At 38.2% G+C, this 18,988-nt stretch overlaps 1 protein-coding gene across 1 annotated transcript; it reads right to left on the reverse strand.

Moving 5' to 3' along the window:
- Positions 1 to 1,191: 1,191 nt before the first annotated feature.
- Positions 1,192 to 17,344, reverse strand: fra10ac1 (FRA10A associated CGG repeat 1). The gene is made up of 14 exons (XM_054598973.1): positions 17,241 to 17,344; positions 16,776 to 16,855; positions 15,995 to 16,087; positions 14,938 to 14,983; positions 14,647 to 14,723; positions 14,380 to 14,463; positions 14,193 to 14,277; positions 12,003 to 12,048; positions 4,948 to 5,061; positions 3,961 to 4,003; positions 3,292 to 3,428; positions 3,032 to 3,082; positions 1,976 to 2,060; positions 1,192 to 1,413 (listed from the first exon to the last, which is right to left on the reverse strand). The coding sequence occupies exons 1-14, from the start codon at positions 17,256 to 17,258 to the stop codon at positions 1,371 to 1,373; spliced, it is 1,002 nt and encodes a 333-aa protein (XP_054454948.1). The 5' UTR covers positions 17,259 to 17,344; the 3' UTR covers positions 1,192 to 1,370.
- Positions 17,345 to 18,988: the final 1,644 nt, after the last annotated feature.

Below are 18,988 nucleotides of genomic sequence, written 5' to 3' on the forward strand. Positions count from 1 at the left end.
GCAAGAGGTAAAGTAACTGTCTTTATTTAAGCCAAGCTCTATAATCTCCCAGCAACCTCACGCAGGTTCCTTCTCTGCGAGTTGGAAGTCGAGGCAGCGTTTCAATCTGCCCTCGGCCAAAGGGACATCTTGAGCTAATCCATGTAACAGCAGAGTGCCCGTCTCTCTGCTGTTACTGAAGATACGGCTATTTCCAATGAATTCTTGTTTGCACAGGAAAGTACTCGGAGCAACTGCTCTGCAAAATCTACAGCGAAGATGTTAAAACAAGACTAGCAGACATGTTCGACATCCCTCCAACTGTCTCGGAGGCAGTCCTGGCTAACCTCTGCAGGCGATCTGCTGACATGGGGGGGGTCATCAGCTGATTGAGCTCACCTGGGCGTTAGGCCTTAAATGCTGGCCCCATGTGCTCACTCGCTTTCTCCCTTCCAACTGCTTCATTTTGATTTGCACTTCCATGCTCTTCTTTCATTGCTGATGCTACGACTCAATTGTCATTTGTGATAACCTTTCTTTTATTTATTAACTTGTTTTAAGTTAAAAACCCTGCATGGACTCCCTCTTTGTCGGGTTCCCTAAGCTAGTTTGTGACAAATGGCCGCGTGATGCTGCACGAACACAGCGGTGCTTTTTTAGCTAATGCTAATATCAGCATGCTTACGTGCTCACAATGACATTGCTAACATGCTAATTTTAAACAGGCATAAGGTTTACTGTGTTCCCATCAGCATGTTGGCATCTTGCATTTGACAAATACTAAATGTACAGCTGAGCATTCTGACATTCACAGCAGGTGGAGCACAGGTGTTCATAATGAAGCTAACGAAGGCTGTGTTGGTTTCAGGTACTGTGCGTGCTGGCTCACTGCCACTGCTGACTGGGACACTTGAACAGAACAGAGCCATCATTAACGTTATTAGAAACACCTGTGCCGTTTTCTTCTCTGATGAGTCACAGTGTCTGTTCTGAAAAAGGCTTCTTTGTTTTGCACATATTAGTCAATAAAACAAATTATTGGACAAATTGAATTTTGGCGTAAAGTAATTACAATTCATCCCAGAGGAACAATCTGCTCCAATGTTCAGTCAGTCTGGACAGAATCCATCAAGCAATGCTGCTACCATGACTAAAACCATTTTTCAATATTTTTTTTTTTTTGCCGTGAGCGTGGTGGTATTGACAAGACGTGTAGATCAAAGACAGGGTGCAGGGTAAACATCATGTTTATTTCTGCAGCAGTCCTCAAAATATAATTAAAAAACACAAAAAACGACAAGTACACAAGACTGGATACAAAACATGCTTAATGTCGGTGGCACGCAGGAGGAAGTGTAGTCACAGCAGGGTTCCCGCTGATACCAGCAGAGTCAAAGGAACATGTCTTGGAAGTACTCATCAAACTCCTCCTCCCTAGATACAACAAACACAATCAGAGACATGTTAGTTCCTTTCATGCACAGTGCTGACACAGTTAAATACTGTTAAATACATTTCATGTGTGGCCCCTGACTAACTGGAAGTACTAGTGCAATTATTTAATATTTATCTGTTGAATACCAACATTGTCCCAGAATAAAAAAAACAAATACATTAATAATGGCTGGCTGCAAAAAACTAACTAGCATTGGCTTAACTGAATATAACACATGAGTAGGGTTTGTATATGATGCTTGTGTTTCATTCAGACATGATGGTTCTGTGTCTTATAGTTTTGTTCATACAGTACTTGTGCTCTAATAAAACTTTACCTCAGAGCAAATCACAAAAGAAGCAGCTTGACAGGTGCAGGTTAAAAGTTTAGTGACTTTCCTGACCGTTCAGATCTGCTTTGTGCTGGGTATCTAAGTGGTCTACCTGTGTGCTGTAATAGAGATCAGTAGCGTATGTAGGCTAAGTGCTAAAGACTGTCTGTGATGGTTTTACAGCAGCTTACTGGGTCAGATTTAATATGCACGGTTTCTGGTAACCTCACCTTGACTTCTCCTCCATTGCAGGGGCTGGTCCCCGCCAGTGGTCGCCTTCTGATTGGCCCTCTGGTTCACCCTCAGCTTCAGAGTCTAGTGGGTGAGATTCAGAGAGCTGTCGGTCACACTTTGATGAAGGAAAGACTAGGTCTAACGATTGGTCTTCACTTTCAGCCCCACACAGAAGGAATTCTTTTGACGGGCTCAGTTTTTGCTTAGAAACGAAGTCTTAAAATAACCAGATCAGATATGTATCTGACCACTCAGATAATGTTTAGGTAGCGAATAACCTCTTAATGAAGCAAGCATGAAAACTAGGAGTTATAGATTAAAAACCAGATATGTGATATGATAGGTTATATGAAAAATAGTATGTTAGCTTTGTCAGCCCCACAATATGTGTCCCTAATGTAAAGTTCCCTTCCAGCTTACAAAGTCCTTCCCTAACACTAAAGTCCCTAACCTTCCCTGAACGCATCCCCTTACAAATGACATGATATTCTAGGATTGCTTCAAATGTGTGCAACTGAGACAAAGAAAATAAGAGAGTCAGGAAGTGTGTTTGTGAATGGATTCCCTAAGCATGTTGAACTCAATGACATCACCCTGGACAAAGAAATTTCGTTTTTGTGTACACCACCACCCACCCATCCATCTATATCCTGGTTTAAACAGAACAGGGACACGGGGTTAAAGACATACTTCATTTCACGCTGCTCACAGTGAAGGGCAAAATGACAAGGAAAAAAGCAAAACAAGTCCAGAGGAATGTGGAGAGAAAAAAAAAAAGCAGACCTGCTGTCTGTCTGTTGCTTTTACCTACAGGGCTAATAAATGTGTTTCCTGAAAGGGTTGTCGAGGTGTTTTCACCGGCCCAGAATCATGGGGAGTAGATGAACTGCCCAATGTGTGTGTCTTTTTTATATGGGGGAGGGACTATATGTGTGTGTGTGTGTGTGTGTGTGTGTGTGTGTGTGTGTGTGTGTGTGTGTGTGTGTGTGTGTGTGTGTGTGTGTGTGTGTGTGTGTGTGTGTGTGTGTGTGTGTGTGAGTAATGAACGCTACCTTTGTCCGAGTCCTTCAACTCCTCTGAGCTGCTGGAAGAGGCGGAGCGATCTGGAGAGAAAAAAAGAGAGAGTTTCAAAATAACATGTTTTCCTCAAAAGGGAGTGGTTATAAAAATAATGATGTCAAATGCAAAAATGATGTAATTTTCAAGAACAGAACATAAACAAGGCTGCTCCCACAGGCTGTTCTCATCTGATGAGATTACTGCCCTAATTAATGGGTCAGTTTATTTGGCTAGAGGAGGACGGGGTCTTTACTTCTGCGTCTCTTGTGTTTGTGCTTTTTGGAGTGTGAAGACGATCTCTTCCTCTTCTTCTCCTTCTTCTTCTTCTTCTGTGGTGGCTCCTGGTTCTCCTCAGATACCCTTTTAGTCTTTGCTTTCACCTCCTTCCTCCTACAAACAGACTCACACTTTGAATAAACTGTATTCAGAATGTAAAGCAGCCAATTACAGCACTATTTGTAAGGCAAGGTAAAACCCTCAGGACCGAAGGCACTTTCAGAGGCGCATGAATGAATCTTGGAGTTTTAAAAAGATGAAGGCTTTCCATACATTTTGCTACGAAGTCTCCTGGAACACTCAAAGGGACTTTTAAAGTCCTAACGAACTGTGAAAAGCACTGGTATCCCATATCTAATGCAAGACTTTTACAGATTACAGTCATCTTTATTCAGATTTTCACGCTACATTATCACATTCAGATGTTTCAAGACTTTACTTAAAATGTAAAATGTGACTGGCAAAAAGGGTAGATAGGGGACATTAATATGAATTTCAATCCTAAAGCCCTGCATGCTACAAAATAATGTATGTTGGCTGTCCGTGTAGACCTGCATTACTTTCTGCAGACCAGTGCATACTGTCCATAATCTTAAAAATCACTCATCATCTCTAATGTAAAAAATGATGTCAAAATTGAACTTACTTGTGGTGGTAATTGAGTTTGAAAGAGCATTCAGGACATAATCCTACAATGGAAACAACATGGCATCATCAATACACACTCAAATGTGACAGCGTTCGCGGAAATGTTTTCATTGTTTTTAATGTCATTATTATTTGTATTATTATAATTATTATTACAGCAATTATAAGGGTGCTGTGAGATTAATTCTTACACTTCTTATAGTTTTTTATCCTCTATTATAAGATGAATTTGGTAACAAAAACAAGAATGTTGAAATTTTTGTTAATTTTTTTTATAGTGGACATATACATGTATGTAAATGTTTGTGGACCTTTTACTGAAGAAAACCTTCTTTTACATAAGGAAAGCTCCTCCATAATGTAATCTTGGTAAATAATTCATATATAAACTAAAGAGAGGAGGTCCAAGGACATAACCCTGTGGAACTCCTGTGTTACTTTGTCAGAAAGATTACCTCTATAATGACATCTATAATAACAAACTAAGGTTTGAAACTTTGTAGAAGTCAAATGCTTAGGTGTTTTTTCAGAAATGTATTCATTAAATCACATTAAATTATTCAGTGCAACATCATTCCTATCCATTTCATTTCTCAAATGTGCCTTGTACGCAAGATGATGTTTCATCACTGTCACAACAGTTTGTACGGTCAAAAAGTTGGATTTTAAATTATTACAAATTGGAAAACATTTGTAGCTGATTAGGAGAAAATTGTCTGGATATCACCTGTTGCATTAGCTTGTTAAAAGAGCCTGTCATTCCTTGTTTGACTGAGTTCACGATGACTGGTGGGTCCTCGAATTATAGTAATTATTCTAACAGGATTTTCTGCAGTATGATACCTGAAGGAGGATTATTATGAGCTGGGTCTTAAGACTAGAAAAACCCCACTAGGCTTTATCCACCCAGATAATGACACACACACCTTTTTTAGAAAGAATGACCAGAGATCATTTAAAAAAATGAATGTGTGTTTTAGCTTACGGAGTTTGACCAATGCATTTTTCTTCTCGCCGTGTTCCACGTAGGCAAAATTCACCTCCCAGCTTTTAAGGCCTTCCTGCTTCTCGCAGCGTTTATTCCCACACTGGAACTGACCTAGAAGAGAAAAGAACACACGTGCTGTAAACATATATGCATATATTTCAATGACATTCCCATTAAATATTAGCCATCCATCTCTAATCTATAGCAATTTACGATGTACGCAAGCGAATACATTTCGGATATGTTGATAATCAATTAGTGAGAGGTTTAAGATTTAAAAAAGCCAGAGAACCCTGACAGGGAGTATACAAATATTATTGTGTCTAATGATTTATTACGTATGGTATAGCAAAAAAAGCTAATGTTTTATTTTAGGATTGAGAGATGCAGACTTTAAATCTCCAAAGGCTTCAGATTCTGTCAGGCAACCTTTAAACCCCACTGCTCTCCTTCGTCCCCCACCGCCTATCTCCACACCCCTACCTCCTTATCCCCCCCGCTCCTTCTCATCTCCCTTTCTTTGCATCACCTTATCCCCTCAGGCCTCCCTCCAGCGGCTGCACAGCCTGCCTATTATCCCTAGAGGAGCTTATGGTGGCATTGATCTGGTCTCTGGGGTTCCCTCACAGTAACAGAGGGAGCAAGTGCGTCAGCACAGTCCATTCTTGGCGCAGGAGTGAGAAATATCCGTCACTCAGGGAGAGGAAAGGATGCCTTCCCTCACCCGCCTTAGATCGAGACTCCGTAAACATCCAGGTGAAGTGACGCTGACCGTCATGGCCCTGGGCCACTTAGGCCATAAGGTAGACTTTCTCCTCACATGCTGTATTAGATTAGGGATCCATGACGTCAGCTAAAGAAACACTCCTTGCTCAAGACGTTGGTTGTGATTAGATTAGGTTTATTTTGGAGGGCCTGAAATTCTATTCGTGCAAAATAAGTAATAAGTAAAATAATCTGGAAAATGTTAGTTGAAGTTACGCAGTAACAGTCAATATTGCAGTGCACCTCTAAAGCAGAATATTGAGCTGTAATTTACTTATTTTTCTGGACAAATGATACCATATGGCTAACTTTAAACATTTTACATTATTGTTCTGATACCCAATGACCCTTTAACATATTGTATTTTAAACTCAATGGATTATTTGATTACAATATGTAGTGACCATGATTGTCTGTTTAAAACTGACAGCGTCTCCATTTAAATCTGTGAGTTGTGGGCGGGACTTGGAACAGGGCCATCAGCTAAACTCTCTGCTAACGTGACGCCATGAGCAGTGACCGGTGCCTGGTGACCTCAGAGAATCCTGTCTTCACCGTCACCAGTGACGCACTGGACTTCTCCCATGACATCCAACTCTCTCCATCACATAAGAAATTCAATTATATTCTTAAATACACCAGCTTCTATCTGTAGAGAGGAGGTAAAAGCCTGATCACAAAATGAAGTGCCCTTGAATGAGGCAGTGACCCACTTCGTTGCTGCAGAGAAGCAGCTCAGTGTGGATTATAAAAGAATAAGATATACTGTATTCGAAGGTTGATGTGGAGAGTTTGACTGTGTCTGACCCTTCAGCTACTCACAAACACGACCCTGACAGAGTGGAGTCAATAGAAATGTGTTTCTAGGCAACTTTTCTGTCATAATAAATGTCAAAAACTGAATATAATCAAGGTCAGGAAAGAATTCTTATTCTTATTTCTCATAGTTTTCAGCCTCCTGGTCCCACATTTCCCCACATGAATGCTAATAAGCACAACTTCTACTGTTCCTGTTCTATGAGGACAGAAAATTGTGCCACCTCCACTACATTAAAAACAATTGGCGTTTTTTTACAATAAAGCCCCTGTATGGGTCTCTGTTATAATCGCCACTGTTTTGTTTACAAGTACTGGGAATCCTCACACATCAGGTGAGCTCCACATGCTCCATGAAAAGAGCTGACACCAGTTTGGCTGAGTAAACTCATTAAGAAAGGAAACTACTGTCCTACGTCAATGGTTGCTGATGCCACCAGATGGCTACTTGATTAAACATTCACTGGATGAAGTCAGAGGGCGGTGACCACCTGAGCCAGCGCTCTCCCTTTGCATTCACTCTGTAGTTACTGTTAAACATTCACACATTGAACACATTGGGGTTTTTTTATTTAACAATTTAATATGCTTGTCAAAAGGCCATGGGGTATTCTGACTAAGCCATTTCTATTAGACCAAACATGTCGAGTTGATTGCAAACACTGGGTATATTTGTTAAATGACACCGGTTGCCTTGGAAAATAAATCTTGTTTACAAGGAATGGTATGACATTTATGGAAATACACTAATATGTTTTTTTTTTGCTAAGAGTTAGACAAGATCAATACTATTTTCATTTCAATCCGTTCAGTATGAAGCTACATCAAGTCCGATTGTATGGAAGTCTATGATAAAATAGACAAATTCTCACTTGATTTATTACCTCAGTAAACATGGTAAGCATTAGTTCATGGTCTCACTTGCTAGTTTCAAGTCTTCTTCAATACAGCATGGTGTTCAATGAGTAAATTATGGTCAAACTGAAAGTAAAATGAATCATAAAGCAGGGTATGCATTAGGGTGGGCTTACTGTGATTGACAGGCCGCTACACTACCAGAGTCGTATACGGCCTCTTTACTTCACTGCTTAGATTTTCAAATATGGTATCTTCCGTTTTCTTTTTGAAAAAAAGCCAAGATGGAGACGGCTGTAATCCAAGATGGCGACTGCCAAATTGAGGCTTCAAAACGGCAGTCCACAAACCAATGGGTGGCGTCACGATGAATACATCCACTTCTAATATACAGTCAATGGCACAAACGCATACATTGCCCCTACCCAGAAACATGTATGTGTCCTTTAAGTGCAGACTCAAAGATCTGTTAGAATGCTGCATTCAAGTGTAATAGTTGTTGTAACTGAGCTTGTGAAGTCGCTGTTGCTTTGCAGTCATCTCTTGATACTCATCCCCCCCCATACCCCCTTCCAACCTCGGGGTCGACCACCTTCAATAAATTCTCAGCATGTGTGAAAGACTGAAAAATCCACAATCACTGCCCCCAGGCAGATGTTTCATATATGGGGAAAGTAACTGGTATCCAAAAGTCTGATTCTTTATCCAACCACAAAGTCCCACCTCTGACTTCAGATTTAGCTTTTTTATTTCTTTCCCCATTGGCAAGCAGTTCAGACCACTGACCTAAAGTTAAACACTCTTTTCTATTTTTGTTGTTAAATATGTAAACTAAAGAGCAATACATACTACTGAGATTAGATTCCATAACACGTATGTGTCCAAAGACCTGCAACTCTCCCTCTGTAGAATATTGAGAAATATTGTTTTGTTTTTTTTTCATTTTAATGCGCAACAACCAATAACCGGTCACAGAGAAACACATTAAAACAATAAAAACAGAGACGCTGGCAGTCTATATTGTTAGACTGGTCGACTCTGTAAGCTTTGTGGCCTATGGGCTAATGAGCTATCACTTAAAATGCACTCTACTTTTCAGAGGCGGATTTATTTTAAAGCCAAGGATTTCTTTACAAAATACAAATCCTTTCTACATTAGAAACTTAGGCCATGCTGATTGTTTAAAGCCACTTAGAGGATCTCACCTTTATATTGGGCAATCACTTTCATTTTTATTCAAAACGGGAAAGTCAGGAGAACTGGTGATGAAATTTAAACTCAACCATTTGTTAGTAGACTAAATGCCGTATATGAACCTGACATCTATGAATGGAGCAGAGGTAGGAATAACTAAATAAATAAATACATGCACGAAAAGAAAACAAAATTACTTTTAAGGTCAGCAAGTCAATAACTTATAAACCTATAATATCACAGTGCAGGCTTAAAGTTGCCTCATAAAGTCAATGGCAGCAGAAGTGGGTCAAATCGGATTCCTGCACTGCCAGTGAGCGTGTGGGGGCAAGCATGTTAAAACCATTTTTTAAAGACAGGACACTGACATAAACCAGGTCAATTTTCTTTGACAGAAGGCTCTGCAATAATGAGCCTGTTTCAAGGGCCTTTGATCCCCTCTTGACAGCAAGACTAAAGCTCAGAAGGGAAACCCACAGAAAAACAACGTGGAATGATGCGTACCCTCGTAAAAGACACTGAAGACACATTTGAATCTTCAATTTACGAAAAACATAGCCCCCTTTTCTGTTTTTTGGGGGCGGAGCATGACAAAGGATGATTCATTCAAGTTTTGTTGGCTTGGTTTTTCTTTCATAATGAAAATAAGAAAATAAGAGTTTCTCTCAATATGTACAGTCACTCCCTCTCTGGGACCGCTGGTGTTACTTGAGAAACTTAAGGAAAGTCAGTGCACAGCTGTGCAGCAGCTGAGGACGTTGGCCAACATTTTCTCTCAATCTCTGAAAGACTTTGCAGATTGTAGCTTACTAAAGCCTAGAATCACAGTGTTCCATCCCAAACGGAATATGCATTATCAGTTCAGGCACACAACAACACAGCTAGTTGACAATTTCCATGTGTCACTTTAGCCCACTACTCTGAGGTGATTTGTGTCTTTTCTTTGTTTTTCCTCCAGCTAACACCATGACATAATCATGATGTCAGCTGTACAAGGGTCTATTGACATTTCATTGGAAGCAAAGAAGATATTTGGCTCAGTAGATCCATCATAACCTTACGGGCCGATGTGTAATGTGAGCAGTGCATAAGAAAGAAACTACATGGACTTTGGCTAATTGACTTAGAGATACCATGGGAGTTTTTGACCACTAGTAGCGCTATAGAGAAATGTTTTTGTTCAGCAGGGATCCTCAATTTGTAGTGAATTCACAGGATTAAATGTAAATGTTTTATGAGGTAGAAAATACATTTAACCTATTGGTTAGATCTCGAAAAATACACAAAACGCGTTTAGGTTAAAAAAAAAAAAAAAAGACTGATTTTAAACTGATACCATATGGCTGTTTAAAAAAAAAAGCTCCACCAGGCACCTTTTAAGGTCTGTTTCTAGGTGCTTTGTAAAGCTCAAAGACTTCATTTTTCATTCCCTAATACACAACTGGAAGAATTCATATGAACGTTTCTGGACCACACACAGAAAAGACAGAGGGTGAGCATGAAGTAAAAGTAAATCTGATTCTTCGAGGATTTGTTGAGATACAGGGAAATGTAGGCCTTCTGGGGGAGGATACTTAATTGAGGACATAATCTTTTCCTTCTTGTTCTCCATCCTATTAAAGAAAAACCTTTAGAAAGTAGGAGCCCCGTCAGTACTGTACATTCCTTCATCCCATATCACGGCGTGGCCATGAAAAGAAAGGTCAGCGCTCTTTGTAATCCACCTGATTGGGTGAAGAGTAGACAGCCTTCACTAATACCAACATGACCTGAAATGTTCAGAAAGCAGGAAATGATAAGTGGATGATTTCAGAAAAAAGGCGGCCATGTCAGATCGGAAGTGCAGTGCCCCTCAGTTTAATGTGGAGAGAAAAAGAAGTGTTTGGTGTTTAATTTATCTGTAATCAGAAGTAGGATCCTGGTCAAATGAGAAGCACTGCACCTGAACGTTTAATCCAGGTATAACGAATTGAACAATAAGAATTCTGGGTGATAACGATAAACACTTCTTACAATTCTAACTTGCATCATTAACACTTTTAACTTTCAGTATGTACGTGCTTTTCCTCGCCATCTGAATGTGGACCTTGGGTCTACTTAACAGGATTAGATTAGTATTGATTTCACATTAGTATTGAGAGTTCAGCGTTCAGCCAGAGCTCTAAATAGTGCTTAAGAAGTATTTCTGTGGGAATCATTAATGTAAACAAATCACAGACGTGACAGTTGAAGTGAAATGCCTCTGACCTGATCTAATCCCACTTCCTGTAGAGTATTACTACAGGGGGTGAACTGTCAGAGACCAGGATTACACAGTCTTAATCTGGAACAATATATTGGCTTAGTCAGCTTTCTCAGAAAATACTGTGTATGCTTGCTGGGCTGCATCGATGTAAACATAAGAAAGTTATTAAAATGTAAAATGTGTACGCGTGTGTGCGTGTTTATGCGTCTCAAAGCATATCAATGAGTTGCAGAGGCAGGTTTATCCTCACTGAGTTACTGATATTGTCCCTCCAGGTGAACCTATAAATATCCGTCACTGACACACGAAGGAGCAGTAGACAGAGAGGTATTGTACTAATCCTGAACAATTAATCATCAAAACGCTGCCAATCTGTCAGAGTAGGCTCCGCCACAAGTGCAGAGGTAGAATGAGGTTTCTCTTTCGGTGTGAGACGTTATAAACAGGAAACAACTGATCAATTGATAAGTGGAGATGCAGATAGTTCCCAAATCAAAACGAAAACTCAATGTCAGCTTTTTTGGCACCGTTTGTTTGAATCAACTGATCAATTGATAAGTGGAGATGCAGATAGTTCCCAAATCAAAACGAAAACTCAAGTGAAAAGCAATAAGTCAAAGTAAAGTGAAACAAGCCTGGAGAGACTTGTGTTAGGAAGTATCCACTGAATGTTATGTACTGCTATGTAAATTGCTTGATAAATCTATGTCGCCATCTAGTGGAGAAGGTTGTGAACTGTTTTATGGGCAACTTGGCAGGAGAAAGCTTAGATGTGTCCTAAATCCATACTTCATACTTTTTCTATATGGAATGAACTAGAAACTTAACGTTATAAAATATTGTTTTAGAAGTTAGCTTACAAAAAAAAAAATCTGCATGCTTAACTGCTTTATACTAACAGTAAAGTAAACATCACTGTTCCAGTAGGAATACACTACACACTGAAAACTTGCTTAAAATTGGTCTGTATGGATTTGGGACACTGCGCTGGAAGTAAATACCTCCATTAAGTAAAGTTGACTTTTTTATGAACAAGGATGTTTTCATAGTTTGCTGGAAGTAAAATAACTATGGTATGTAAATATTATACTGCATAGTGTTTCAATAAAGCATAAAAACATTAAAAATATATAAGTGTATAAATTCAAAATAAGGATAATGTCGGGTAATGCCCTACCTTTGCCAGAGACCACTTCATCCTCAGTCCGCCAACGGAAGCCAAACTGTTGGGCACAAATTTAATAAGACAGACAAAGAGCATAAATTAGTTTTTACCTCATGATAATTGAAGGAATCCTAACATAACATAACTTAACCAGAGCAGTTAGCATTTAACAGCATTTGTTTCAGTGGAAGAAGTTATTGTGTAAGAGTCTGAACTCCATCAAAAATAAAGCTACAGAAATGAGAGAATTTGAACAGCTATAATGTACATCTTTATGTTAATATTGTTTTTTAAATATTTCTGCAATTATTTCTAGTGGAAGGATACTTTGCAATCACATTTACACCTTACTGTAAATGTGATTATGCAGTCGAGTCAAGTCAATTTATTAAGTGTCCCTAGTTGGCAATTTGTGCTGCAGCAAAAATAAAAACACCTAAAAAACAATTTAACTTAGAAACATACATAACAGATGAGTGGTTCAAGCTACTCTGGAGCAGTCTTTAAGTGTCCACCATAACGGCACAGGGCTATAGGGCTGGTATGTTCAGTATGTACAGTATGTACAGTATGTACAGTATGAACACCAGCATCAATGAACAGATGATGCCGTCCTTCGTGCCTCTGCCAGTGCCTTTACATCGCTCTCACAGCACATTCTCTGTGATTCATCTGCATGCTGTCACTAATCATTAAGCCAACACGACCAATCAAAATGTGATTACACTTGAATAATCATCACTGCATTTGGAATCAGTAACAAATATGAATAATAATGTGTGAGGAAATCTGGATTATGTAGTTTTGAGTTAACTATAGAGCCTCAACTTGTTTTTTATTTATTTATTTATTATGTACGTTTCATTTGTATTATTATTATTATTATTATAATAAATAATTGTATAAGTGTATATATACATAAATATATATATTAATTATTTCTTACGTTTATTAGTACCATCATTCGTATTTGTATCATTATTATGTATTGTATTATAACTATTACTATTTGCTAAGGCTTCCCTCCTCTTCTGTGTCTTTTCTATCAGCTGAATAACATACATACACACATTTGCCCCACATAACCGCTTTGAGAAACAACGGTTTCTATATTTGTCATAACAATAATATTTTTATATCAGCTGTTTGCTTTGTTTTTTATGCTTAGTTTTGTCTGTTTCATCTTTAATTCATGTTTCAAATATATTCCAATGTATTGTATGTTATTACCACTGTGTCATGTACTGCCCTTTGCACCAATAGCAATCATTTTTTTTAAAATCTATAGCGCCTCTAATTATTATGAGTCAATTAGGGTATAATGTATTATATCGGTGTGTCACATTCTCACTTGAAGGACATTTGAGCACAGTGCCATTAAGGCAAACAGTGCAGCTATAGAGCCATAAGCACACAGCCCTCGGGTTTCACATATCAGTTTTAAAGCCTGGACTCAAACCAGAATGGCCCAGTGGACACTAGAGATGCAGCCCGGCGCCAAAACCCATCATACCCATTAACATTTATCTAAAATGGATCAATGTGGAAGGTTGTGTATGAGTTATAGAATGTTAGCCTTTGCTCACGCTGTCATTTTGGAGCGCGATGCAAAAATGGATCACCTTGCCCAGTCGTGGCAGCAGTGTCTGGGATTGCTGAGGTGTCTATGCTGGTTTTATTATTTTCTTTCTCTACATTCTGTGGGTATAATAAAATCTGTTTCACTTTTTTCTTAGCTATAGCCACAACAACATTTTACTTAGGGGATTAATAAAAAACAAACTGAATTTCCAAAACACGTGCAAGAAAATTGATTTTTTTTCCTATTTTGTTTCAAGAGGTATTTTTTCCAATTACTCAACACTGTGTATGTTAATTAACAGGAGCCTCGTAATGAAGCACATAACATACATATGTGATCATTTGGATTCTATCAACCTCATAACAAAAAAAGCAGCAGATACACAAAAAACTACAACGTCCTTTACTTTCTTGGTCTTTGTCTGAAACTGGCTTCTTATTTCAGCATTTTACTTGTGCGACAACGTCAAAATGGTGAGCTGCCGTATTAAAAATAGTCGCTCATCGCCAGGCATCATGAGCCAACTGTTACTGTATGCGCTGTTTAATTATTTGATGTCAAATAAACGCCTTCTGCTGCTGTATTTCTGTTTCAGCTTGTTAATAAATCGCTCGTCCCACCTTGTTTTCCTTGTATCTGCTGAGGTCAGCTATGCAGTACTCTTTGAACAGCTTGTCGTAATACCTCTTGGCAAGATCTTTTTCCCTAGAACAGAAGCAAAGACATTCTCATCTGAAACAGAGCAAGAATCAAAAGCACACTGAATATTATAGCAGCCTGTATGGGGAGCTGACGATGAATGATCACCATGTCATGTCCTCCTCGTCCTCGTCCCTCCAGAGGAAGCGATGATTCTCACGCAGCACGTCCAGGTCTGTTTTGTCTTTGGCTCTGAGGGAAAGAAAAGATTCAATGAGAAGGGAGGAACTGGTATTAATTGTTATTAAAAATGTTGTTGAATGAAAACATTGCAATACCAATTGTCTGCTAAGGCTAACATAGTCACATTAGTTAAAGCCTAGGGTGACAGCAGGTGACTAATTGTAACACTTGATTGTGAGACATAACACTTACGCAGAGCGGTTGAAGTCGGCCAAGTGTCCTCCATAATAAAGTATGTAGTCACCGACAAACTTCTTATGTCGCTCAAACTGAAGACATCTGCTTAAGGTCAGTTTCTCTTTGAATGTCAACTTTTGCTCACTTTGAACTGCAAAAAAAATGAATTTTCCAAATTCTTTAATTTTTAATGAAGGGACTAAGCACTTGACTATCAAATTGTATAATGTCTGTAGTTTTTAATCAATCTGTGTTATCGTTATAAACTGACATCATTAAAAAAACACCACATTATAAAAAGGATACAGCATTCAATGATATCAGGTGGGCCCTTCTGTTCCTGGCCTCCTCTCTGGAAACAGAATTAGAATAGTTATCTCAAAGATAAACAAATATAAGATAATATTCACGGCATATTTTGTTCATTTTCATCAAAGTATGTTTTTTTTTTTTTTAAAGTATGTGACAGTGCATACGTCAGGAGTGTAAATCAATGTTGAAAGACTTGAGTTTAGAATTGTCAATTCTTACATATGAATACATATAAAATCAGAACTGACATTAATGGCAATGTGACCACGTAAAGTGCATGTGACTGAAAAAGAATAACAATTATTTTGAGATGAGCTATAAAAACGCTAGCAGAAGTGAGCAGGAAGCTCTGCCATGTTTATGTAGAAGACAAAATGTAAAATAAAAGCACTCATATACAATTCATTAAGAAAGCATTCAGACCCCTAAACTTGTTAGTATCATTTTTACCACATAAATCTGCACTCAATACCCCTAAATAAGAAGCAAAAACAGGATTTTCTCTTAGCTATGACACTTGAAATTTAGCACAGCTTTGAGATGTTTCTACACCTTGATTGGAGTCCACCTGTGGTAGATTAAATTAATTGACATAATTTGGGAAGGTGCACACCAGTCTATATAAGGTGCCTATATAAAGTCTCACAGCTGCAAATTTAAATCCACATCGGAGCAAAAACAAAGCCCTGAGGTTGAAGGAACTGCCTGCAGAGCTCAAGAGACAGGATTGTTTCGAAGCAACCAAGATTAAACTGTTTGACCTGAAGACTGGCAGAAGATCCACAAATCCAGGTGTTCAAAGCTTGTCACGTTATACCCAAGAAGATTTGAGGCTGTATTGCTACCAAAGGTGCTTCAACTAAGTACTGACTTAACGGTCTGAATATTTATGCCAATGTGGTATTTAAAAAAAAAGAAAAGAAAAGAAATATCTACATTTTCGCTTCATCACTGTTGGGTATCAAGGGTGAAATATATTTAAAGGGTTTTAGCATAATGTAAGTGAAGAGGTCTGAATGCATTGTATTCCACTGCAATTGTACAGTCCCACCTGTCCAGTTCATTTGAGTGAAAACTCCGGTGAGCCTTCTGGGAGTGCCGACCTTTCTGGAATGGCTTCTGTAAGATTTCTTCCTCGCGTTTCCTGACAAAGGTTCAAACGAATACAGAAAGCGTGTTAGTGACTGAGGATGTCAACCCACATCTGCACATATGTAAGCCACTGGAGACAAAAGTAAAGATGGTAGAATGAGCCCCTTTTTTGGACAGCACAGAAACAACCACATGCGTTTCAATTTGAATACATTTAAATCGTATAAATGAATACATAACAAGAAATATAATAATGTTATGTATGAGTCGGGCGGCTGTGGCGTAGTGGAGAGCAAGGTAGTTCTCCAATCAGAGGGTCGGTGGTTCGATACCCGGCTTCTGCAGTCGTCCTTGGGCAAGACACTTAACCCCAAGTTGCTCCTGAAGGCTTGCCATCGGTGTGGACTGGATGATGAATGTTAGTTAGAGTCTGATGGTGGCACCTTGATGGTAGCCTGTCATCAGTGTGTGAATGGGTGAATGATATGTAATATACTACTGACTGTAAGTCGCTTTGGATAAAAGCGTCTGCTAAATGACTGTAATGTAATGTAATGTAACATCTGCACATATGTAAGCCACTGGAGACAAAAGTAAAGATGGTAGAATGAGCCCCTTTTTTGGACAGCACAGAAACAAACCACATGCGTTTCAATTTGAATACATTTAAATCTTATAAATGAATACATAACAAGAAATATAATAATGTTATGTATGAGTCTACAGTCCTAAAGTCTTACCTTTTGAGGCCTCTCTCTGAGGACTCCCCCTGCACATCCTCATCACTGAAGTCTGAGTCATAGCCGCCACTTCCATGCACCTGAGAGAAACACAGCAACTCATCAGAGTCAAACCAGTATTATTATTATTATATTCCTTTATTGATCATCTCCATCATCCACTTTGAGATGCTACAGAGCAGAACAACTGGAAGGTGCCATTTTATCTTTTGTACTTGATGCTTTACTAGTCATCTTGCCTCTGCAAAGTCATGTCAGACAGGCTTAGCCATGAGAGGGTACAGTGTATACACAAAATGTAAAATGTAACAGCCAGCAAAACAGTCAGGAATCAAGCAGGCAGCACTGCTGGCTAACTTATCTACAGGCTGATGCTTCATGCTGACTGGTTCAGTGACATAAACACGAAGCTCTGAATGTGTTTGCAAAAATAAAAAAGTATTTCGGCTTTGAAACACACGTCACCTTCACAAGATTATCCATGAGTCTCCAGTTCACGAATGTTTACAAAATGAAAAAGTACGTCGCCGCTTGATGACGTAGCGCGCTCCAGTCGCGGTGTGATGACGCGTCTGCTCTGTTTGTCACGTGTGTTGGGCTTTCTTCATGTCTGGTATTATTATATTCCTTTATATTCCTTTATATTCCTTTATTGATCCCAACTACACAATAAATACACATACTATACAACTACACAGACAATAAATACACATACTATACAACTACACAGACAATAAATACACATACTATACAACTACACAGACAATAAATACACATACTATACAACTACACAGACAATAAATACACATACTATACAACTACACAGACAATAAATACACATACTATACAACTACACAGACAATAAATACACATACTATACAACTACACAGACAATAAATACACATACTATACAACTACACAGACACAGACAATAAATACACATACTATACAACTACACAGACAATAAATACACATACTATACAACTACACAGACAATAAATACACATACTATACAACTACACAGACAATAAATACACATACTATACAACTACAGACAATAAATACAACTACACAGACACAGACAATAAATACACATACTATACAACTACACAGACAATAAATACACATACTATACAACTACACAGACAATAAATACACATACTATACAACTACACAGACAATAAATACACATACTATACAACTACACAGACAATAAATACACATACTATACAACTACACAGACAATAAATACACATACTATACAACTACACAGACAATAAATACACATACTATACAACTACACAGACACAGACAATAAATACACATACAATAAATACAACTATACAGACACAGACAATAAATACACATACTATACAACTACAAACAATAAATACAACTATACAACAAAATAAAAACAGGAATAAAAATACAGTATATCCACATGGGGGGGCGCCTGGTCAGCATGATGACAGACTGTGGTCTCCGCTATCAAACAGTATCAAACGGTATCAAACATATGATCATTGATTTTTGTCAGACCTACATGTAGCTTTATAGCCTAATGATAATTCATCAAATAATTCAGCATTTTTTTATTTTTTTATTTTACTAGAGGGCAAGTCATCATACATCATGGACCATGAATACTTTATTGTTAAAGTATCTTTATTTTGTTGTATAGTATGTGTATTTATTGTCTGTGTAGTTGTATAGTATGTGTATTTATTGTCTGTGTGTAGTTTATAGTATGTGTATTTATTGTCTGTGTAGTTGTATAGTATGTGTATTTATTTTTTGTCTGTGTAGTTATATTGTCTATCTTTATTTTTATTGTCTGTGTAGTTGTATAGTATGTGTATTTATTGTCTGTGTTGTATAGTATGTGTATTTATTGTCTGTGTAGTTGTATAGTATGTGTATTTATTGTCTGTGTAGTTGTATAGTATGTGTATTTATTGTCTGTGTAGTTGTATAGTATGTGTATTTATTGTCTGTTATTGTATAGTATGTGTGTGTCTGTGTAGTTGAGCTGCTGCAACACTTGAATTTCCCCCATGGGGATCAATAAAGGAATATAATAATAATTAATAACAATAGAATCAGTAAAAGTACATCAGACATTGGGTTTTATTTTTGAAACAAATGGCACAATTATCACTGATAAATTGGCATTTCAGGGATTTGATCACAGTGTAGACAGGATGCATGTGGGC

This window comes from Anoplopoma fimbria, chromosome 5 (assembly GCF_027596085.1).
Source record: "Anoplopoma fimbria isolate UVic2021 breed Golden Eagle Sablefish chromosome 5, Afim_UVic_2022, whole genome shotgun sequence".
Classification (NCBI taxonomy): domain Eukaryota; kingdom Metazoa; phylum Chordata; class Actinopteri; order Perciformes; family Anoplopomatidae; genus Anoplopoma; species Anoplopoma fimbria.